The sequence below is a fragment of the Chiloscyllium plagiosum genome, unplaced genomic scaffold, assembly GCF_037043375.1.
Source record: "Chiloscyllium plagiosum isolate Xiang-an unplaced genomic scaffold, Cpla_swu_hap1 HiC_scaffold_26, whole genome shotgun sequence".
Classification (NCBI taxonomy): domain Eukaryota; kingdom Metazoa; phylum Chordata; class Chondrichthyes; order Orectolobiformes; family Hemiscylliidae; genus Chiloscyllium; species Chiloscyllium plagiosum.
In genome coordinates, this window is record NW_028270164.1 from 25,312,538 (window position 1) to 25,336,680 (window position 24,143).

At 38.2% G+C, this 24,143-nt stretch overlaps 1 protein-coding gene across 4 annotated transcripts in view; it reads left to right on the forward strand.

Annotated features, from left to right (window-relative positions):
* Positions 1-24,143, forward strand: part of LOC122562939 (cadherin EGF LAG seven-pass G-type receptor 2-like) — a 328,596-nt gene that overhangs the window by 83,415 nt on the left and 221,038 nt on the right. For all 4 annotated transcript variants that reach the window (XM_087973584.1, XM_087973581.1, XM_087973583.1 and 1 more), the window contains exon 2: positions 22,766-23,404. In XM_087973584.1, coding sequence (XP_087829710.1) covers positions 22,766-23,404 — 639 coding nt within the window. The remainder of the gene's footprint in view (positions 1-22,765; positions 23,405-24,143) is intronic.

Genomic DNA, 24,143 nt, shown 5'->3' on the forward strand with positions numbered 1-24,143 from the left:
CTCCCTATAGCTCAGATCCTCCAACCCTGGCAACATCCTTGTAAATCTTTTCTGAACCCTTTCAAGTTTCACAACATCTTTCTGATAGGAAGGAGACCAGAATTGCACGTAATATTCTAACAGTGGCCTAACCAATGCCCTGTACAGCCGCTACATGACTCCCAACTCCTGCACTCAATACTCTGACCAATAAAGGAAAGCATATCAAACGCCGCCTTCACTATCCTATCTACCTGTGACTCCACTTTCAAGGAGCTATGAACCTGCACTCCAAGGTCTCTTTGTTCAGCAACACTCCCTAGGACCTTACCAATAAGTGTATAAGTCCTGCTAAGATTTGCTTTCCCAAAATGCAGCACCTCGCATTTATCTGAATTAAACTCCATCTGCCACTTCTCAGCCATGGTCATTGAGCATTCCCTATACCTACCAGCCTTTCCTTTCACTCTAACAGGAATATACTTTCTCTGGACTCTTGTTATCGCATTTCTTTTGAAAGTTCTTGCCTAACACCATCAAAGTGGGCTTTCCTCCAATTTAGAACTTCAACTTTTAGATCTAGTCTATCCTTTCCATCACAATTTTAAAACTAATAGAATTATGGTCACTGGCCCCAAAGTGCTCCCCCCACTGACCCCTCAGTCACCTGCCCTGCCTTATTTCCCAAGAATAGGTAAAGTTTTGCACCTTCTCTTGTAGGTACATACACGTATTAAATCAGAAAACTTTCTTGTACACACTTAATAAATTCCTCTCCCTCTAAACCCTTAACACGAGGCAGTCCCTGTCTATGTTTGGAAATTTAAAATCCCCTACCATATCCACCCTATTATTCTTACAAATAACTGAGATGTCCTTCCAAATTTGTTTCTCAATTTCCCTCAGACTATTAGGGGTTCTATAATACAATCCCAATGAGGTGATCATCTCTTTCATATTTCTCAGTTCTACCCAAATAACCTCCCTGGATATATTTCCAGGAATATTCTCCCTCAGTACAGCTGTAATGCTATCCCTTATCAAAAACGCCACTCCCCCTTCTCTCTTGCCTTCCTTTTTATCCTTCCTTTAGCATTTGTATCCTGGAACATTAAGCTGTCAGTCCTGTCCATTCCTAATTACTATGATATCCCAGTCCTATGTTCTTAACCATGCCCTAAGTTCATCTGCCTTCCCTGTTCGGCCTCTTGCATTGAAATAAATGTAGTTTAATTTATCAGAACTCCCTTGTTCTTTGCTTTGTCTCTGCCAGCTTTGACTGTTTGACTTGCCTTTGTTCTCAACTGTACCAATCTCTTTCCTCACTATCTCCCTGGGTCCCACCTTACTAGTTTAAATCCTCCAAAGCAGCTCTAGCAAATCTCCTTGCAGTATATTAGTCCCCTTCCAATTTAGGTGCAATCTGTCTTTCTTGTACAGATCGCTTCTATCCCAAAACAGCTTCCAATGATTCAAAAATGTGAATCCTTCTCCCATACACCAGCTCCTCAGCCATGCATTCATCTGTTCTATCTTCTTATTCTTGCCCTCACTAGCTTGTAGCACCAGGAGTAAACCAGATATTACTACTCTCGAGGACCTCATTTTTAAATTCCTGCCTAACTTTCTGCAATCTCCCTTCAGAATCTTAACCTTTTCCCTTTCTATGTCGTTGGTTCCAATGTGGACAATGACCTCCTGCTGGCCCCTCTTTCCCTTGAGAACATTTTACACCCTCCCTGAGACATCCTTGATCCTGGCACCAGGGAAGCAACAGACCAATCTGATTTTTCACTGCTGGCCATAGAAATGTCTGTCCGCACCTCAGACTAGAAAATCCCCAAACACAATCAATCGCTTGGAACCCGACATACCTCTCATTACATTAGAGCCAGTCTCAATACCAGAAACTTGGCTGTTTGTGATACATTCCTCTGAGAATCCATCACCCCCTACATTATCCAAAACAGCATACTTTTTGAAATGGGGATAGTGACAGAAGACTCCTGCACTACCTGCCTACCTCTGTAACCCTTCCTGGAGTTAACCTATCTATGTGACTGAATCTGAGACTGTCCCCTCTTCCTATAACTGCCATCCAACACATCCCCTTGCTCCTTTAAATTCCTCATTGCCTCTCCATGTCTTCTTGAAGTCTGTTATTATCCTTCTCATTGATTACAACATCTCCACATTTATATCATTTGCAGCTTTTAGAATCCTGTTATCTCATCTCAGTCCAGCTCTGTAAAGCATGTATAAAAGCGGTCCTAATATCGGCATTGGGGTTCAGTACTTCAGTCTGAGAAATGACTATTCACCACTGCTTTCTGCCTTCTATCTCTTAGTCAACTTTGCATCTATGCTGTCATTCCTCCTTTAATCCCATGAATTTTAATTTCGCTAAAAAATATATACTTGATACTTTACTAAATGCTTTGTTGAAACTATGACTTATAGTTTTGATGTCTTCTGTGCTGTAGTATGTTGCAGTACTGTCCTTTTGCAGCTTATGGTTGGAATACAGTGATGCTACTAATCCTCCTTTCTACACTTTAATGTAAGCATTAGATTGATTAGACAGCCCATGGCAGGGTACTGTAAAAAATAAGAAACTTATCAAAATTAATTCAAAAATTCATTACCATGGTAATGATACACATCAGCCGCAATCCTCCTTTCTCTGCTGAATGTAAGGATCTATCTAATTAGAAATTTGAGAGAATAAGCCACTATTGAAGCATAATGTACCTGTTGCCATCATGCAATCAACTACATCTTGTGTAAGACAAATAGTTTTTGTCATTATGTCTAGCCTAGTAAATACAATCAGGAACCAGAGATGAAATAGTTACCTCCATCAGGGCCTCATTTAAGATAGTTTGGTTCACCCAAGACGGTTTCATACCATCAGCTTGGGTGGAGCCTATTATAATTTCCACCATTTCCCATTTTTGAGCCATTGTTTTATTGAATATGTACCAGTCAGCTTTTGCAGCTATTGTGTGCTATTTGCCAAGGATAAAGTGACATAATGGTGCAAGAATATCACTCATCTGACATGTCCTGTAAGGGGGGAAAGAATTCAATACGTTTAACAGTTTCATACACTACTTATTTTCCATAAAACAGTAGTGTAGCAGTCATTGCTTTAAAAAAAATTCTATGTTGTGCTGCAATAACTTTATTATTTTGCTAACCTTCAAATGAATCTTGCAATTCCTTTAACTCCTTGAGGACTACATTATATGTCAATGAGCACAGTGTGAAGTTATACACTGATATGCAGCCTCTCATCCAGTTTTGTAATTTGATAAATCTTGTGTTTCGAATCTGAAATGTTGTTGAAATGGTTTTTAGCACAATGCATTAGTTACTGTTAGCTTCTGCATGTTTTGTCATCCTCAATTTAAAATTCCTTCACTCTCTTCGATCACAGCCTCTGTAATCTTTTTCTGCCTTACATAATGGCAGGCAATTACCAGCCTTCTAACAGTGGGGCTGTCTTTCAATCTATGGTACAGCACCACCATTTACTCTCAACTCTCCTCTGAATCTTCTTCAGCATCTTAGTCTTGCTGCCTTGATTCCTGCCTTCACAATATTCTTAAAGATCATTTTTTTGTGTACTATTGTCACTTTCTGACTTGCATCCTCTTTGTCCTCTCTTGCTAATGAGTTGTATGTATGGCACAGTGTCATAGCACAGAATGATAAATTGTGCACTTTGCAAGTGGTGACCTCTGGATGGCCAGAGTTCCTGCTCCTGATCATTGTTCAGTGATCGTTATTCGAAATTGTGGTGCATGTGTGTGAACATCACAAGAATATAAAACAGGACTGAGAGGTGGTATCCATGATCATACCAACTTTTGACTGTTATCAATAGCTACTACTGGGAAGTTTGCTTTTGGGGAAGGCAAACTGACCAGGTTTAATTGAAATGCTTGCCATCATCAAATAGTATTTTGCGTACTCTCTAGGCCCTCCTGTGAAACAATTGCTTGAGAAGTACAAGACCGTGACTGAATCATGTGAAATTGTTCCCTAGATTGAGGCAGCAACTTGAGGAAGAATAGGGAGTAAACTGGAAAAAGTAAATTAATTACACTTTCCACGTATGAATTAGCCTATAGTATACCTTGTCTACATGAAAAAGGTCCCAAGAATTGAGTTTATATTTAATGTCTTGCTGTTTTTGCAGTGTTTCTGAAGAAAATACATCCACAATTGTACTTTCTTGCAGATTGTCATTCACATATCCACTAACCAGAGCACATAACAGCGCGATTCAGATCCGGCACAAAGATGATTTACATTACACACGCATCTTCTCTTCCTTTTAGCTCCGGTGGTCACTTCTCTAACATGTCAAGAAATCTAATCAAGACCTTTAGTTTAAACCTATGTATTTCTTAGTTCCTATCACTGTTGTGCAACATGTAAAGTACCACCAACCTTCCTTGTACTCTGTAACTGTGCAAAATTGATCAGGTACAGAAAGAAAGTGACTTTTCAAATTGAAATAATTTCTTTTAGTGTAACCATGAGTACAGATGTTATGGCCACAACCATGGAGATGTGTTGAATAGCCCAAGGGAGGTGGCTTTTGTTGTTTCTGATATACATTCTCTCAGACTCTGACATTTATTCCTTCTCTGGCTGCCAAGCATGCTGCTTTTCTATTTTTGACTGCATAAAGAACACAAACTGCTATTTCTTCAAGCTCTTGACTAGGCTGTATTTTACACTGTCTTTCAAATGCAAATAACGTTGCTAGGAGATAATTTATTGTGATGTTTCAATCCCTCTGAAGGTTATAAAATAATATAAGTTGCACTGTATTAATTCATTTGAAACTATGTCTTGACCAGAGTTTATTCCTATATTTTATGAAGATCAATTATTTTACAAACAACAACAGCATAAACTGTTGTTATGCGTGCAGTTGATGGTAATACAGAACAAGGTGGATCCCAGAATGAAATGTGGTTTAATGGTCACACGTTTGCTTGTTGAGGTTGGTTATTGTGCTGGTTTGTCACTGAAACAAATTACACTTTCCTGCAGATGTTCTTTAATAATAGAACATAAGTCTTTTACACAAAGGAAGAAGTATTAGCAAAATGAACACATCTATTAAAATAGAAGATGCCAGTCAGAAAGCTCTAATACACACATCACCACAAAGTTTCAATCCATTTCCAAACCCACTCTCCTTTTATAGGTACTCAGTTCTGGAGAAATTTCACTTCTATCTCAACTCTTCAAGTCTTTACTTAACTGTTTCCTCCCAGTTTCTTTTCCTTGGATTGCAGAGACGTTTTTTGATTCCTTTTTGAGTTTACAGGCATGAACCTTTCATAAATTCAATGCCCTAAACTTTCTCAATTTTAACAACTTGAAGATTTATATTCAAACTGTTCAGGCTTAAAGGCTCCACAGACTATACACTAATTCTGTGACAGTGACTGGGTCCCCAAACTAATAGCTTGATTCTTTCGAACTGAGACCTTGAAACTTCTATTCTGAAGTCAAAATTAAACAAATAACCTTGTAGTCTTTGTGTGTTACAAGCTCAACAGGATGAAAAGTCTATCAATTAACTCTATGGGAGTTCTTCCAGGCATTTGGCCATAATCACATCCTGTCTGATATATTTAAATTACCACCCAGTGGCTTTCTGTTTTGTTTTCAAAATATTGCCTTCACAGAAATGAGCTAAATGGGTTAAACATGGTACTTGCAATTATGCATTTTGTGCATGTGTGATTTATTGAGGGTAAAACCAATGACTGCAGATGCTGGAAACCAGATTCTGGAGTAGAGTGGTGCTGCAGTTCAGGCAGCATCCGAGGAGCAGTAAAATCGGGCAAAAGCCCTTCATCAGGAATAGGGGGAGATGACGTGATTTATTGAGGCAATTGGGAATTTAAATCACCAGTTACTTCTACTCAAGATGGCCACCCATTTGACACTGAGATGAGGAATCCATCTCTGAGTATAGTGAATTTGTCAAATTCTTTACCTGTGGAGTATGGGTCATTAGGTATACTCAAGGCTGAGATAGTCAGTAAGGGAATCAAGCATTTTGGGGAAAAGGCAGGAAGGTGGATTTGGAGAGTATCAGTTCAACAGTGATCTTAATGAATGATGGAGCAAGTTTGATGGAGTCAGATTTTGGTAGCTCAGGAATGTGAAATCCAAGTGTGCTAAGTAGCCCCGGGAGAAATAAGCCTGAACTTTGGGTGTTTCTTTAATTAGCTAGGGTGACACTCAGGAGAGTTAAGCTATACTTTAAATATGGTTCTGGGATTCCACTAGGAAAGGTGAATCACCCATTGGGAGAGGTCAGGTGAACTTTGGAATCATTACACATGGACATGAAGCTGCCTAAAAAAATGCATACATTAACTATCAAACTCACGGAAGTTTTTTTTTGATTCCCTCATGGGTTGTTGCATCATTGGCTGGGTCAGCATTTATTGCCCATCCCTGGCTGCCCTTGAGATTGTGGTGGTGGGCTGCCTTCTTGAATTGCTGTAAGTTGACCCACAATACCCTTAAGGAGGAAGTTCCAGGATTTTGATTTAACAACAGTGAAAGAATGGCAATATATTTCCAAGTCAGGATGATAAGTGGCTTGGAGGGAAATTTGCAGGTGGCGATGTTCCTAAATACCTGCTGCCCTTTGTCCTTCCAGATGGTAGATTTTGTAGGTTGTAAGTTGCTGACCAAGGACCTTTAGTGAATTTCTGCAGTGCATCTTGTAGGCTGCTGCTACTGAACGTCAATGGGGGATAGAGTCAATATTTGTGCATGTGGTACCAATCAAGTGGGTTGTTTTGTCCTGAATGGTGTCAGGCTTCATGAGAGTGCTGGAGTTGCACTCATTCAGGCAAGTGGGGAATATTCTGTCACACTCCAGACTTGTGACTTGTAGATTATGTACAGGTTTTGGGAGTCCGGAAGTGAGTAACCACACTAATCCTAGCCTGTAACCTGTTCTTGCAATCCCTCTATGTAAACGTCTAATTGAGGTAAGTTTCTGGTCTTCAGGATGATCTTAGTGGGGGGGGAATTCAGTGATGGTAATTGACTGCCAAGGGCAGTAGTTAGACTGAATCATCTCTTATTGGAGATGGTCGTTTGCCTGGCATTTGTGTGGCTTTTTACTTTTCAGCCTAAGCCTGGATACTCTCCAGATCTTGCTGCATCTAGGAAAGGATTTCTTCAATATCTGAGGAGCCCTGAATAGAGCTGAACGTGGTGCAATCATCAGGGAACATCCTCACTTCTGACCTTAAAATGGAGGGAAGATCATTGATGAAGCAGCTCAAGATGGTTGAACCTAAGACATGCTTAGCAGTAAGTGAGGGTAGCATCTGTGCCCTATCACCATATACTGGACTGTGAACCATAAAACCATATTACCTATTGTTACCAAAACCCTATAAATATTTGCTTTGAAAATTCCAGATTGTCAATAGATCTGCCAAAATCAACAATGAAAACTGTCAAAGACAACTGTCAAAAGAACGTATCAAAAGCATGAATCAAAAGAAGCTGTCAAAACATATATGGTTCTGTCCTTTAAATAAAATGTCTGGATGGTTTAAAAATGATCATTGCTTGCTATTTCACTCTGTCTGTTGACTAAACCGTAAACTTATATTACTGGATTACTGCTAATTTCATGGTCATTCATTATCACATAACTGCCATTTCCTTTTGTTTGACAGCTATAACTGATTATAAATACTTTGAAGTGCTCGATTTTTATAAGCGATTGTGGAACTTGATGAAATATTTGGTGTTATGAGACCTTCTGTAGTTTTCATGAATGGGTCTTTTTCAACATTATGAAATTCATAATAGGCACTTAAAATAATATTCTGTCTTGTCATTGCATTAGTCCGAGAATCTGCTGATCGTCTATACTGGGTGAGTTAATATGTAGGTATAAGGGCAGAGAGTTAGATGGTGGAGTATGAGTTGAGAATAAGTTGGCATAGAGGTTATAAAAGATTATAGGGCTGTACATAATATTTATTTTAACATGAAGGATATGATGAACCATTGGTTTGAAAAAGGGGCATAGGTTGGCATGGAGGGCATGAAAAATCATGAAGGAAAATCCAAGGCAAGAGGAGTGTATGGGTAGTTGAGGGGTGTGACTGATTAGGGCTGGAGGAATATTTTGCGAGGTCAGCAGGCCAGACACCAGGAGATGCTGCCTCACTAGAATAGAGATCTGATATCCAGACAACAAAGATTAAACATAGGGTGTATGAACCTAGGAAGTTTTCTGAGTCGTTGACCCATCTCATGAACAAAAGATTCAAGCCACGAAATCAAGATAAATTAGCCATTTGCAGGACATCAGACTATTGAGTGGAGTGCCACCCAGGTCAATGCTGGTGTGCCTATTAAAGATCTCCAGAAATGGCTTGGATAAAGTGACCAATTGCATTGTCACAAAATTTGCTGAAGATACAAGTGATGGGTAGAGGAGCATTAAAATAGTCTGCAAAAAGATGTAAGTACATTAAATGCGTGGCAAAGCATTTGACATTTGAGTATAATGTGAGAAAATGTGAGGATATCCACTTTGGCTGGAAGAAAAAAAATCGAAATGGAGAGAGATTGCAGTGTCTGGCAGTACAAAGGGAGATGCATGTCCTGGTATAAAACAACAACATGTAGTATGAAGGTATGTAGAATATTGGCCTTTATTGGAAGGGTTATGGAATACAAAAAATAGAGAAGACTTGCTACAACTGTAAATGACATAGGTGAGTCTGAACCTTGAGTACTGAATGTAGTTTTTATCCCCTTACTTAAAGTGAGATATACTTTCATTGGAAACAATTCAGAGAAGGTTCACCAGAATGATTTCTGGGATGAAAGGGAAGGTTTAGTACTCATCCTCATTGGAGTATTGAAGAATAAGACTTGATTTCATTGAAACATATGAAGTTCGTAGGGGTCTTAGTAGGGTGGATACTGAGTAGATCTTTCCCCTTGTGAGGGAATCTAGAACGAGGAGACTTGTTTTAAGTGTAGAGTGTCTTCTTTTCAGGACAGACAAGGAATTTCTTTTCTGAGGGTGATTGGTCTTTAAAATTCTCTTCCATGAAGTGGAGACTGGGTCATTGATTATATTAAAGATTAAATCAGATTATTTGTTAACAAGAGGGTCAAGGGTTAAGATGGGGAAATGGGTGGGAAAGTGGAGTTAATGCCACAATCTATCAGCCACAATTTTATTGATCAATGAAGCTGCCTCAGTGAGTGAAATGGCCTATCTATCCTGATGATCCTCATGTATTTAATCAGATTCTCACAGAATGGATTAAAACCTCTCATCCAATTGATGTACTTTCCTTTTAGCTGTTTCTGGTTTGCATTCATTATCTGCCTTCCCTTTTGAAAACATTAGCTTCACAGGTATCTATTCCCTCAGGTTCCTCCTTAGTGGCCATTTTATACATGCAAATTTGGAGTGGGAGTTTGCCAAAATTCTCACCCCCAGAGGTATTGCTGGCCAAATCCAGTCCTGTTCCAAACTCTGAATATCTACAAAATCCCAGCATGAACCATTAGACTGTAATCAGAACTTGTAACCTTAACTAATGCTCTCCCAGTGATCTCACTGTTTAAGACAAACAGTACTACTGCATATGTTATGCTGATTGAGATCAGTTCCTTCTGAGTTTTGGGACATATAATTGAGATATATCCTGAGATTTTTGATTATTTTAGTTTGCTCTCTTCCTCATTCATGTGAATGAAAGTCTGATTTTGTTAGCTGTGAGCAACAGACAAATCAGAAGCTGTCAATTCTTCTAAATCTTCATGTAGCGTTTTCGAAACAAAAGACCTTTCTGATATACATTGGAGCTGTTTTATTGATCTTTGATTCTCTTTTTTATCTATAATTAGATAATATAAAGTTAACATTAGTGAAGAAATGTGTATAAAAGTGTTTCACAGTTATTCTGTGGATAAGGAACAGAAAGGAATGCTATTGCCTTTTCTTCTTTATGAACAAGTGGGAACTTTGTGCATCTGTTTGGCATTGTACTCTGCTCATAACAGCTGCTATTCTCTCGCCAAAATGAATAAAATATTCAATCATACCCTCGGGCAAGATCTTATCCTTAAATGAATGAGGAAGTATCGACTGTACAGGAAAATGATGATTCAATTATTAATATGAGGCAACATTACATTTGTTGCTATAAACTTAACATTAATCCTCTCAAGATGAGATTGTATGTTCCTTTAAAGTTCAGAATGGTATTGAAATTGGCAAAAAGCAGCTAGAATCTGAGCCAGCATGAAATGCATTGGCATTATTTTACAGAGTGTTCTGCTTGTTTAACTGTGTACTGTACATAGGCTATTGACTTAATGCTGGGGTTTGTTTCTTATGCATATCCTACAATATCACCAAGTCTCCAAAATGTCCTGTGGAAGCTGTAACCCATTTCAAATTGCCAATGAAGTTTTTGCTTAGTTGCAAAAAAAAGACAACTTCAGGGCTCCTCTGGTTACTTGGCTAGGAAAAGATACATGAAACAGAATCATTCACATGAGAAGATTTTTTGATTCACATTCTTCATTGCTGTCAGATGAGGTAGCAATAATGGTGCTAAAATTGATCTTCCTGTTCCAAATCCAAGAATGAGGATATTTTCCAGTGCTGATCATGTCCCCTACGACTAATGCTATCTTTTCAGTATCTATTCTGCTATCAATGCAGCTTATTTCCATCTGTTTAATTTGCCATTCTTGGCCCCAGCCCCATTTTATCTTTGACAGAAATCTTCATCTATGCTACTGCAGACTCAATACGTCACTGGTTGCTGTCTTTTCATTTCTTGCTCATTTTTTGTAAACTTTAGCTCATCCGAAATATCCTGATTCTCAGCAAGTCCTGTTCACCTATCATCTTTGTGCTTGCTGACCAATACTGGTTAGTGGACGGGCACCATCTTGATTTAAAAATTCTCAACATTCTGTTCAAACCTTTCCAAGGCTTTTCCCTACCTATCATTGTACCCTCATCCAGCCCTACAATCCTTAGAGGTTAATGTTCTTCCAATTCTGGTTTATTGTGAATTCCTTATTTCCTTTACCCCATTAGTTGCCAGCAAAGCTTTCAAGTGTCTGTCTCTAAGCTAAGGAGTTCCCTCCCTAAACTTCTCTACCTCTGGCTCCTCTTTTGAGGTGCTTTGAAAAAACATATCCTACACCTGCCCGAATATCACTTAGTGTCAAATTTTATCTCAGTATGCTCCTGTGAAATGCATTGTGATGTATTCTCTTATGTTAAAGTCACTATATAGATGTACATATTTGTTTTTGGAAGCAAATATGTTTGGAGGTCTGGTGAAAACATGTAATGCAGTCCCTCCCATTCCGTAGTTGTGTAAATTATCATGCCCATGGAGACTGAGCAAGTTACCAGATGGATACTGGTAATCATTGAACCATATACTAAATAATGTAAGCCAATATCTTCCGTGAAACAGAGAAAGTATAGATTTCTTTTATGGAATTTTCCCATTGAGGGCATCAGTTGTAACAATGGCAGATGTATTTGATTATATATATTTTACATGCTGAGATCAGGTTACAAAATCAAATAATTTGCAGCACAACTGTATTATTTTGATATGACAAAATAAATGTAAAATTAATGCATATTGGCAAGGGTCCTTTGTGTTTTTGCTAACATGAATGAGGAAAAATAATAATGAGCTTCACTAATCTCAAGTACACGTTAGGAGCATACCTTGTACTGCAAAACTGCAAAGGCACTTCAGTCCAAAGCTGAAATATAATTTTTCAGTCTATCTTGAATTCTGCCACTGTCAAAAATCAAATCATGTTTTCAATGCTGCAATATCAAAAGCGATCCACCAAATTGCAGCATTAAACTGGTCGGATTATGTTGGCAAAATACTAAAGATAATTAATGTTTTTTGTGAAAGGTGCAGCTACCTCAGTCAAAAGGTTAGACTCAGAAATTCAAGCATTGCTGTTTGATATTTGCAAAAATAACATCTCACTAACTGTTTCACCCTTGATCTGTATTGAATGCTATGAAGCTGTTCCATATCTATTAACAAAATTAATCCCCAGAAAGGAAAATCCCTTTATCTCAAAGCTATTCTTGTTGCAATATGGTTATGACCAAATCCATCTCTCTAGTACTGAAAATAAACTATCATGGATGCTCATTCTCAGGAAGACCTGCTGAAATACAAGAGAAACAAGCAATTAATGGCCTATTGGGGTGGGGGCTAGGGTGGGGTGGGGTGGTGGTGTGAAGGTGGTGCTGAGGGAGGGAGTTCTAAGGAATCAAGGATCTTGGGGTGAGAGTTCTGATCTTCTTCTGGGAGTTGCTGCACAATAGCAAACCAGCAGTTCTTCTGCCCAGCAGCACCATTGGAGGCCCAGAGGTAAGTGATGATGGGAGAGGAGTGTGCGTCTCTATGGGCTATACTCTCTCCATTTGCTGTGTTACTCGATCAGGCACAAAGTGCCTTTGAACGAGGAACCTCACCTGGGAAACCTGCACAGACCTGCTTGTCATGCACTCTCTGTGCTGAGGGTCTGCCACCATTGGATTAAAACCAGCAGCAGCAGGATGATACCCTTAGATGGTCTTTAATTGACCACTTAAAAGTCACAGTTGGTGGTGGGACATCCCTTGGATATTCCACTGTGGGCAATCAAAGAGGAAGAAGAATGGTGACAGTGTCTTCATCAGTCATCCTTCTGTCTGATTAGATACATTCCCGATACCAATTGACCACGAGCGGGAACTTAAAATGCCATCTTTTATTTTTCATTCCTTTAGGTTTTGGTTAGGGAAGCACACCATTACTTAGCCTGCTTACTCAGATCTAAATATCTGATTTCCCTTGTTATGATGTTTCCAACTCTCACTGTCAACAACGTATCACACAGCACATTAAGAAGCTTAAAAGGGCAAGTCCAATTTGTGGCAGACACTGTCAGATTCCTGCTACAATGAAATGTTATCCATTATTCTGATAAAAAATATTCTTTAACATTTGAATACTTCCCCTCCAAAGAAATGTAAAATTTGGAAAGATTATGAACATATTTTCAAGGAGAAGAATGAAGCTATTTGGCTGCTTTAGCCTGCTCCACCATTTAATAAGATCATGGCTGATCTGATTTTAGTCACTAATCCACACTCCCACTTATCCCCGATAACCTTTCACTCCTTTGCTTACCAATAATTTCTGCATTCAAAATATTCAAAGACTCTGTTTCCACGGCTTTTTCAGGAAGACAATTCCAAAGACTCTCGAGCCTCTTTTGAGGAAACAAATGCCGAATCTCTTTATTGAATGATGGTCCCTAGCTTTTAAATAATGACACCTAGTTCTAGATTCTCCAGCAAGAGAAAACATCCTTTCCCAAAACCATGTTGACTCTCCCTGATTACCCAGAACTAATCTAAGTGGCTTTCTATAGCTCTTTAATAATAGCTTTTAACACAGTCCCTCAGACAGATGTCACACCAATTGGTCTGTAGTTTCTGAATCCCTCTGTTTTTGAATAAAGGCTACCCTCCAATTTAATATCTTACCTTCAATAAATCGAAAGGGCTTGCAAAAAGGAAACCAAAGCTTCAACTACCTCACCAGTGCTGCTTTTAACGTACCAGGATGAAGCCACCTCAGTAATTCACTGTCCCTTCTCTGGTCATTGTGATTTTCTTGGGTTCCTCTCTCCCTGCTACTTCAATGGTGCTGCTAATATCTCTTATAGAGAAAACTGATACAAAATACTTGAACAATTAATTTGCTACCTCTTTATTTTCTGTTATCAGTTCTTTAGACTTCCTTTCTGTAAGACCAATGTTCATTTTGTTAACTAATTTCTTTTTAAACCTCTTGTAGAAACTTATTATTTTTATAATTCTTACTTGTTTACTCTTCTTCTTATGTTTTAAATTGTAATTTCCTCTTTTTGATATTCTGTCAAATCTTCTGATTTATCTTTACACAATTATGTGTTTGTTCCATAAGTTTGATATTATCTTTAACCTTTCTGGTGTGGAGGTACTGGTGTTGGACTGGGGTGGCCAAAGTTAAAAATCAGAGTTTAGATCAGAGTGGTGCTGGAAAAGCACAGCAGGTCAGGCAGCATCCGAGGAGCAGAAAAATCAACGTTTTGGGCAAAAGCCCTTCATCAGGAATAGAGTTTACTAGGCAAAAGTGAGGACTGCAGATGCTGGAAACCAGTTTTACTAGGCAAAAATGAAGGGCTTTTGCCCAAAACGTCGATTAACCTGCTCCTCGGATGCTGCCTCATTTGCTGTGCTTTTCCAGCACCACTCTGATCTAAACTCTGGTTTCCAGCATCTGCAGTCCTTACTTTTGCAAAGTTAAAAATCACACAACACCAGGTTATAGTCCAACAGGTTTATTTGGAAGCGCTGGCTTTAACCGCCTGATGAAGGCGCAGCACTCCAAAAGCCAGTGCTTCCAAATAAACATGTTGGACTATAACCTTACGTTGTGTGATTTTTAACTTTAGCCTTTCTGGTTAACAATGACGTGTCCCTTGAAGTTTTCATACTCATTTTGTATCAAATTAAAAATAATTTGCTTTTCCTGTGTGCAATTTTACAGAGACATTTGGTTTTAAAAGGATTCTTCTCTTGGGTGTTCACATGTACAAAGTAGATTAAAATCTATTTGGCCCTGCTGATTTGAATGCTAGATATCATTGTATTGCTTAATTGAACTAACAAGTAATTTGATGGTGCAAAAAGAAGCAAGTGTGAAGAAGATTAAATTGTGTAAACTGTAAAGTGGAGCATTTTCACACTCGTTTCATTAGTTAGGAAGTGGAGTGAAGTTAACACAGTGTGAAATTGTGAATGATGAGTTTGCTGTTTTCTCATCATTCCAGCATTATCTCCAAAGTAAAAGAACTCTTAAGACACCCAATGTTGTTTCTGTCCCCATTTAGTCGCAAGACTCTGCCGTCTGACCAGAAATGAGGAAACAGCTTGGTGTGTTCAGATAAATTAAAACAGTGATGTGGATTTGTATCTTCATGTGGTGACAGTAGTGCTGGTGAAGGTATAATGACAATAAATGTCAGGTAGGCTATTTAAGAGGGAGGGAAAGCCAAAGGGCATAGTTTGAAGAAATCAGTGTAAAGATAGTATCTGATTGTGTGGCCTCCCTCCTCTAATTGTAAGGGTGCTGAGAACACAATGACAAATTGGGAATTTGTTTAACATTGGTCCTTTGCAACACTTCATGCAAGCATGCCAGTTGACACCTATCATGTTCTCTAATCTGTTTTTGCCCTGTTTTATCCTACATTTTTGATGGATGGAGGGTGTCTTTGATTCTGTGGGGTGTTTGCTGATCCTTACTTGAACCAATGTTTGTTATTCTAATGTTTGCTGGCATTTTCTCTCAGTGACTGTAATTGATAATGCCTCACCCTGTTTTTAATGAATTCAGCCTGAGGGCTATGTGTTCCTCCGGTCAGACATGTATTCATTCAAACATTTTATTTCTCCCTTGACTTCAAAATATTTGTCTTCAGAAGAAATGAAAATCCATCTCCAAATGCTAGAATTCTGCAATGTAAAAGCAGTATATCTATAAATATATCATTGCCTGTCAATATTTTGACAGTAGCTATTGGTCTTATCATTAAAACTTGAATCTTCATTGCCAGACAAATCAAGTGATCAATTGAGAATTAGGCAATGAAGAATAAACGAAAGTATCTTTGTCAACTGTTTAATACCATGTGCTCATATTTTCATATGATTCTTGAATAATCTAGTTGCTACTCAGAAATGAATAAATTAACAAAAGCATTATCCTTTTGAAATAAATTTGCAGATTGAATCTCTTTTAAATTAAATTTGTATTTTAAGTCTTCTGAATTTTGCTTTGCTTTGAATGTTCCATTTAACATTGACAGGAATGTTAAGTAGCCATCTGTGTTACTAGTCGTAATTAAATTTAAATAGCAGTTCAAGATGGCATAGTCCTCATTGTGACACAGTGTGTTAAAAGTTCAATATTGTCGGTTCCATCATTGTGTCATGTCAAAGCTGTCTCATTGTACATTTGGAACAATAAGCCCCTTGAGTCTCCTTTGGTGTTGAGTCAGTTCATATATTATGGTATAAGTTGCAAACTAGAGAGGCCTATCAATATCTTTAATACAGTTACATGCCATTAGGATATGTGACTTTTTGGTGTAAAGATACGTGCCTCACCTACAGTGACTCTCTCTGTCATGAAGTTAATGTAGTGTCCTTAGTAGTTATGATGTACAATAACATTAGAACCCAGATTATGTTTTTAGGTTTGTAGTTGTAAATAGTATTGTTGATAAATTCCCAAGATATCTGACTCAACAAAGCTCTACTTTATGTAATATGTTTATATATAGACTAGGATTTGGAAAAATATGAATCACATCGTGCAAGTGAGAACTAAATGCCACTTTGATAGCCAGTTAGTGGAGTAAGTGGGACCTAAAAGCTGAAATGGTGACAGTAGCATGGCCATTGCGACAGAGCCTTTCTCTTAACCATCATCTAGCAATCTAGCCAAATTCAGAATTGAAGTTACAACTACAACCATAACTAAAAACTAGAAACTTTTATTGCAGCACAGTAATGACTCTATCCCTCTCTTTTAGAGAAAGGCACTTTCTGATTTTTGAAGAAAAATGTTGACAAGTCTAGAAAGTGGTCTGAGAAAGCAATCTTGGAAAAATAAATACAGTAAACAAGACAGAAAAGAATGTTTTCTGTACAAAAGTAGCCTTACCTATGTCTAAGCATGGCAAGGACTTAGGGCATACTATATGAGTTGAGATTTTCACACAAAGACATGGGTTGATTAAAAGATGCTATGTTATTTTGGCTAGTCTGCATCAAATGACATTGTGATATGAAGTAATCATGTTCTGTTGATGACACATCAAAGCATATCATCAATCATACAGGATGACAGCTTGGATACTGAAGATATTATGCCTGTTAAGATCCACACATTGACATCAAATTATGTGTATATTCATCTGTAATTATAGCATTCCATAGAGTAAAGCTACAACACAAAGTTAGAATTATTGCATAAGACCAGATTTGGTTGTGTCGTATGTCCACCAAAGTGGTATCTGAATACATAATGATAATATATCTATATGCAGCATTGTACACATGTATTAGGAAAAAATATTTTCATTCTTTAAAAAGAAAACCAGTGGGGTTGGGAGAGGGAGGAATGTTATATTATAGAATACTATCCCAACTAGAAAGGTCTGTGCTTTTTAAGGCATTCATGTGACATCACATGTGACTTAATAGTATAAGAGTAACCATCTTGCATGCCAATTACTCTGTCTCTGTTGTGGACTCCATGTAGTGTATTCAGTCAGTCAGCTACATTTATGTAGTGTACAGTAACATCAGTGAGCACAGAACTGAGATTATTTATATCTGCCTGCAATACTGTAGCATGTAAATAGTTGCTCTTTTTTAATAAATTCCAAGACATTTGACTCAAAAAGTACTGACTCTATGTAGTATGTTATGTGGACTAACATGGTCATAGTCATAATCCGACAGTCACGCAGCATGGAAACGGACTCTTTGGTCCAACCAGTCCATGTCGAACATAATTCCAAATTCTAAGCTAGTCCCACCTGCCTGCTCCTGGCCCATATCCCTACAAACCCTTCCTATTCTTGTAATTATCTAAATGTCTTTTAAACCTTGTAATTGCATCCACATCCACCACTTCCTCAGGAAGTTCATTCTACAGACAAAGCACTCTCTTTGTAAAAAAAATGCCCCTTGTGTCTTTTTAAAAATCTCTCTCCTCTCACCTTAATAATGTGCCCCCTAGTCTTGAAATCCACCATTCTATGGAAAAGACAACTACCAATAAGTCTATCTATATCTCTCATTATTTTATAAACTTCTATCAGATTGCCTTGCAACCTCCTATACTCCAGTGAAAAAACTCCCAACCTATCCAGCTTTTCTTTATAACTCAAACCTTCCATACCTGGCAACATCGTAGTCCATCTCTCCTGAACCCTCTCCAGCTGAGTAATATCCTTCCTATAGCTGGGTGACCAGAACCGGACGCAGTATTCCAGAAGAGACCTCGCCAATGTCCTGTAAAACCTTGACATAACTTCTCAACTCCTATACTCAAAATGACTGAGCAATATATAGGTAACCATGAAGTACATCTGTTCATGGCTAATCTGTTACTCAACTTATTTTGCCTGTCTTAAATCTGCATCTTTACTGAAACAAATTCTTGTCTACCTCAAACCTGCAAGCTCCAATTGTCCTAACATTTGGTAGAGGGTATTCCAGATTTATGCTATCCTTTGTTTGAAGCAGTGCTTTGAGATTTCACTCCTCAATGGCTTCTCTCTAATTTTCAGTTATGCTGACTCTACCTTGATTCTCCCATCAGAGGAAATCATTTCTCTAATTCCAGTATTCAGGAACCTGCAAATACATATAGAAAATAGAAACACAGCACTTGAAACAACTCAGACATAACTCTTTAATTGTTTAATCCAGGTCCCTTAAAATAAATCCAGCATTCCATTAATTTATGTGAGTCATTATTTTATCTATCTGCGCTGAAATTTCTTTGCCTCTCCAGATTACTTCGGTATTATCACTTTGTCTAATGGCTCACCATGTTGAAATAGTCCAGTTTATTCTGCTTAAATTGAAGAGGATGACCCTGCTGTTACCCAGACCAAACTCCATCTGCCAAATCTTTAACCGTTCACGCTTCCTCACAGTTTGATTGCTAGCTATTCTTATCCTTTGTAATTGTGATGTGTTGTGCTGCACATTATAGTCCCAGAGATTAAACTTTAATTTTTGCTTTTTGTTCTTGAGAAATTGAACAAATGAAGTTGATAAGATTCACATTTTCAAACGATAGAGATTGCACTGTTTCAGTTTTGAACAGCAGTTATCTAACATCAGTGCCTGTTGATTCAGCATTCTTTAATGTAATACTATTTCAGAGGACAGTAAGATCTAAAGAAAAAGCATTGTTTAATTACTCTTTATATGTAGTGGATCAAAATCTTGTAATTTTTATAAGCAGTTCTGAAACCAGTTATTCATATTTCCCAACCAAAATAGCAACCCTGTCTCCCCCTAAGATTAGCATGAAAGACTCTGGCATTATGAAGAGCAGAGGAGTTCTCCATTTGTCCTTCAACAAGTTTTATTCATTCCATTTACCTTGTTGCTGTAGTTGGGAGGTGTTTGAACTTGAAATGTTGTTGTCCTTTAGTGTCAGTTTGTTTTGTTTTGTTGTGGTTGTATTCTTGGAGAACCTGATAAAAAATTCTTTTTCAAGATCATTTGTAATACTTAGGTGGTTGTTAAACTATTTACTCTTTTTAACTGAAGTCTTCATTTTTTGTTACAGACTTAGATTTTACTTGAGTCTAATGGACTCTCAGTTTTTAAGTACTGTATTCTCCAGATAATACCCTTTTTGGGAGTGCTAATGATTCATTCATTCTGCTGTCTGAGAGAATTTGATCGGCATGGATGAGTTGGGCTGATAAGTGTGTATCTGTATGACTCTATGACTTTATTTGCAAAATAAATTAAGAATCCCAGCAGTGACAATCCCTTACTAGGACTGATTCCTGCTCTTGACATATCTGTGATGAATTGGTCAACAACTTGGTGACAATATTTGTTAACTCTTCAACGGTAAGACAATTGTAATAAGAGAGTTTAGTTCCAGGGAGTTGCTAGTGATATTGAAATGGGAATTCAGCAGTGTTAGTACAGAAACTGATTCATTTATTTCTTCTCTTAAAAGCTTTCTTTAGTTAAGATTTTCAAAATCTCTTGAAGTGACTTTTAACCTACAAGCAAATAAAAGATGAAATATGCCCTCATTTTTCATGTGCTCAGATGCAATCTGATGCTACTTAATTGCCAAGTCTGGCAAGACTTATAAAACGGACTTTTGCCATGAAAATCTGAAAAGAATAAGTATTTGAATACATAGCAGAAATTCACAAGGAACAATCTTAGGATAAGGAACGTTAATAATCCCTTGTGTATGGAATTGAATATCTCAAATGTGCCAGATTAACATTGGAAATGCATTTTTCATGATAGCATTTGTTACCCAGAATTATAATGTTTATTTTATGGTAGTATATTTTCAAATGTTTGATTTGGAAGATTATTCAACAGAAAAATCTAGTTATAAACTACTGTGCTGCAGTGTTAGTTTGAAAATGATTATTTCCTGATGTTGTTGGGTCAGAAGTCACATTTGTGGTCTTGGTTACCTACACACTTTGGTGAATTCTCACAGATCTCATCAGGATAAATTTTTAACATGGGCAATCTCATGACAGTAAAATGCTGCTTAAAATAGAATAGTGTCCAGGTTTTGTAGTCAGCAGCAAAGTGATGGTGTTCATCAGAAAGGCACAGTGGCTCAGTGGCAGGCCTCACAGCGCCAGGGACCCAGGTTCGATTCAACCCTTGGGCGACTGTCTGTGTGGTGTTTATGCGTTCTCCCTGTGTCTGCATGGGTTTCCTCCGATGCTCTGGTATCCTCCCACAGTCCAAAGATATGAAGGTTAGGTGGATTGGCCATGTTAAGTTGCCCATAATGTCCAGGGATGTGCAGACCAGGTAGGTTACAGGCATAGAGTAGGAGGGTGGGTGTCTGAGATGCATGCTGTTTGGAGGGTTGGTGTGAATTTTATTGGCTTACTGGTCTGTTTCCATAATGTAAGGAGTCTATGACCTCAAAGAAGGCTGTCCATAAAGATCTAGCGATCAAGTATAAATTTTCTGATGTCAGTTTGAATTTGGCATTAAATTAAGGCTTCTGCAGGTGTCCAGCAACAGTGATGTAATCCAAAAGATTAAGTAGCCTAACACACTAAACTATTCTCATGGTTGGCAAACCAGGCAATATAGGAGGGCTCTGATTTATGAATGTCTCCCTTATGAACATTTGTACTTGAGATCCCATTCAGGGGTGTAATTTTAAATATCCAACATATGAACATTTCCTGTCCTTATGAACAGCTGCTTTATAATGTCCTGCATGGTGTTCAGACTTGCATGCAAATTGACTTGTGAACATACTCCGGAAGGGAACCCAGGACTGCCTGTAAAATCATTTACTCCCTCCACTTATGTTTTTAAATTTTAGAGATGGATGAAATAAATGATTAGGACATACACATGGGATTAAGGTGGAAGGTTAAACTTGATAAACTTTAAAAGATTTTTACTTCAACATTCAAAGAACATGTTGATGTAACTTTGTCATGCCAATTAATTTGTGAATTATGTGTCCTTTTACACTGGCTAATTCATAGGTAAATTGCATGCTGTGTCTGTATCTATGGTAGGTCATTGCTAAAAGATTCACTGAAATTCCTTTACCTTTGCTTTTCGTGACATAAAATCAAATGGTGAGATCTATTCACTATATGTTGGTACTTTTTTAACTATGTCAAAAAGTAACAGAAGAATAGATTTCAGATCAAATATGAATCTTAATTGGTATTGGTCTGTAAAAAATAAAGTACATAGGTGAACACAGAATTAATGTTATTTCATAGAATGACAGCAGTTACTTAATAAATAGTCATGAATGGCCAGGATTCAGGAAAACAGGCCTGGAATTAATTGACTACAAATTACCTTGAGACATATGAAATTATTAATCAGTCCACAAAAGGGGAAGTGTTTAGAGAGATATGGACCAAGTGCTGGCAAATGGGACTAGATTAGGTTAGGATTTCTGGTTGGCATGGATGAGTTGGACCAAGGGGTCTGTTTCCATCTCTATGACTCTATGACACACTACTTAGTTCTTCTGTTCTCTCTTTAGGTGTGTTTGAATAATTTTATTTTAATTTAATTTGCGCTACTGTTTAAAAAGGGGCTAAGGGGAGTTTGATATTAAGAGGTTTGGTATTTTTGAATTTGTTCATGGGCATCGCTGGCTAGGTCAGCATTTATTGCCCATCTCTAATTGCCCGAGAGAAAGTGCTGCTTTCCTAAACTGGTGCTGTCCATGTTTGCTACACAAAGCCATAGAACTATTCGGAAGAAAATTGCAGGATTTTGTACCAACCTCAGTAAAGTACAATAATACGATTATAGCTCCACGTCAGGATGGAGAAGGACTTGGAGGGGAATTTGGAAGTGGTGAGGTTATGTTACACCTGCTTCCCTCGTTCCTCAAAGTTTGGAAGGTTTGGTTGAACGAACCTGGGTACTTTGCTGTAATGCATCTTTTAAATGGTATACCTCGTTGACCACTGTGTGTGTGGGTGATGGAGGGAGTGAATGCTGAAAACTTTGAGTCATATTCCAATTACGTTGGCTGCTTTGTCCTGCATGGTATCAGACTTCTTGAGTGTTGTTGGAGTTGTACTCATCCAGACAAGTAGAAAGTACCTCATCATTACTCCTGACTTGTGCTATGCAGTTTGTGGACAGACTTTGGAGAGTCGGGAGTTGAGTTACTTGCAACATAATTCCTAGCCTCTTGCAGCCTTTGAGGCCAAAGCATTCAAATAGTCCAGTTTGGTTCATGATTCATACAATAATGTTATTTACCTTGATTTATAACCCTACATTGTGTAGAAAATTTTAGATTGTATGCCCTAAATAATACGGCTTTTTATCCTTTTCTTCCAGATGGCATTCACAGCATTACAGCCCAATGTACACTGCAGGTCACGATTGTCACTGATGAAATGTTAAGCAACAGCATCACCTTACGTCTGGAGAACATGTCCCAAGAGAAGTTTCTCTCTCCACTCCTATCTTTATTTGTTGAGGGAGTAGCCACTGTATTGTCTGCTCTGAAAGAGAACGTTGTGATATTCAACATACAGAATGATACAGATGTCAGGGCAACTATTCTTAATGTCAGTCTGTCTGTCTTGTTACCTGACGGAGCTCATAATCAATTTTTCTCATCGGAGGACCTGCAGGAACAGATTTATCTCAACCGTACCCTGCTGACAGCTATTTCCAAACAAAGAGTGCTCCCATTTGATGACAATATTTGCCTCCGTGAGCCTTGTGAGAATTACATGAAGTGCGTGTCTGTGTTAAAGTTCGATAGTTCCGCCCCGTTCATCACTTCAGATACAATCTTGTTTCGTCCCATCCATCCAATAAATGGCTTGAGGTGTAGGTGTCCTTCAGGATTTACTGGAGACTACTGTGAAACAGAAATTGATCTCTGTTACTCAAACCCGTGTGGAAACAATGGGATTTGTCGGAGCAGAGAAGGAGGATACACCTGTGAGTGCTACGAAGACTACACAGGTGAGTTCGAAAAAATCTGGTGCTGTTTCATTCCTCAGTTTCATTACAGGAGCATATGAGAAGAAAATCCCGTTTGAAATCAGTTTGCTTCGTCTTTCACAACTGCTTTTTTAAAACAATTAATGTACAGAATGTGTTCATCTGTGGTAGTGTGACCATTTATTGCTAAACCTTAAACCTTAATTGTTTTTCTGATGAAGGGCTTTTGCCCGAAAAGTTGATTTTTCCTGCTCCTCTGATGCTCCCTGACCAGCTGTTCATTTCCAGCACCACTCTAATCTTGACTCTAATCTCCAGCATTTGCAGTACCCACTTCCACTTAATTTTGGTAAGGTGATGATGTTGTAGTCTGCATAATGAAAGCCCTTCCACAGTGAGGTTAGGGACGGAGTTCTGGGATTTTGATACAGTATAGATGAAATAGTGATGATATGTTTCTAAATCAGAATGGTATTTAACTTGGAGGGAAACGTACAGATGTTGGAACTCACAAGCACCTGCCTCTCCTGTCCTTTTGGATAGGTTTGGCAGATGGTGTTGAAGAACCCTTAGTACATTTTTTGTAGCTTGTCTTGTAGCTGTATTCTTCCTGTAGTGGATGTTGTGTTGCCATATTGCAATAATCCAACAAATTCACTTACATAATCAGTTGTCTTTAGCTGCACGCTTCATTCTTCTTCAATACAATGTTGAGTTACCTGATAGTTCAGAACTAAAAGGGCTCCCTGATGTTTTCTCC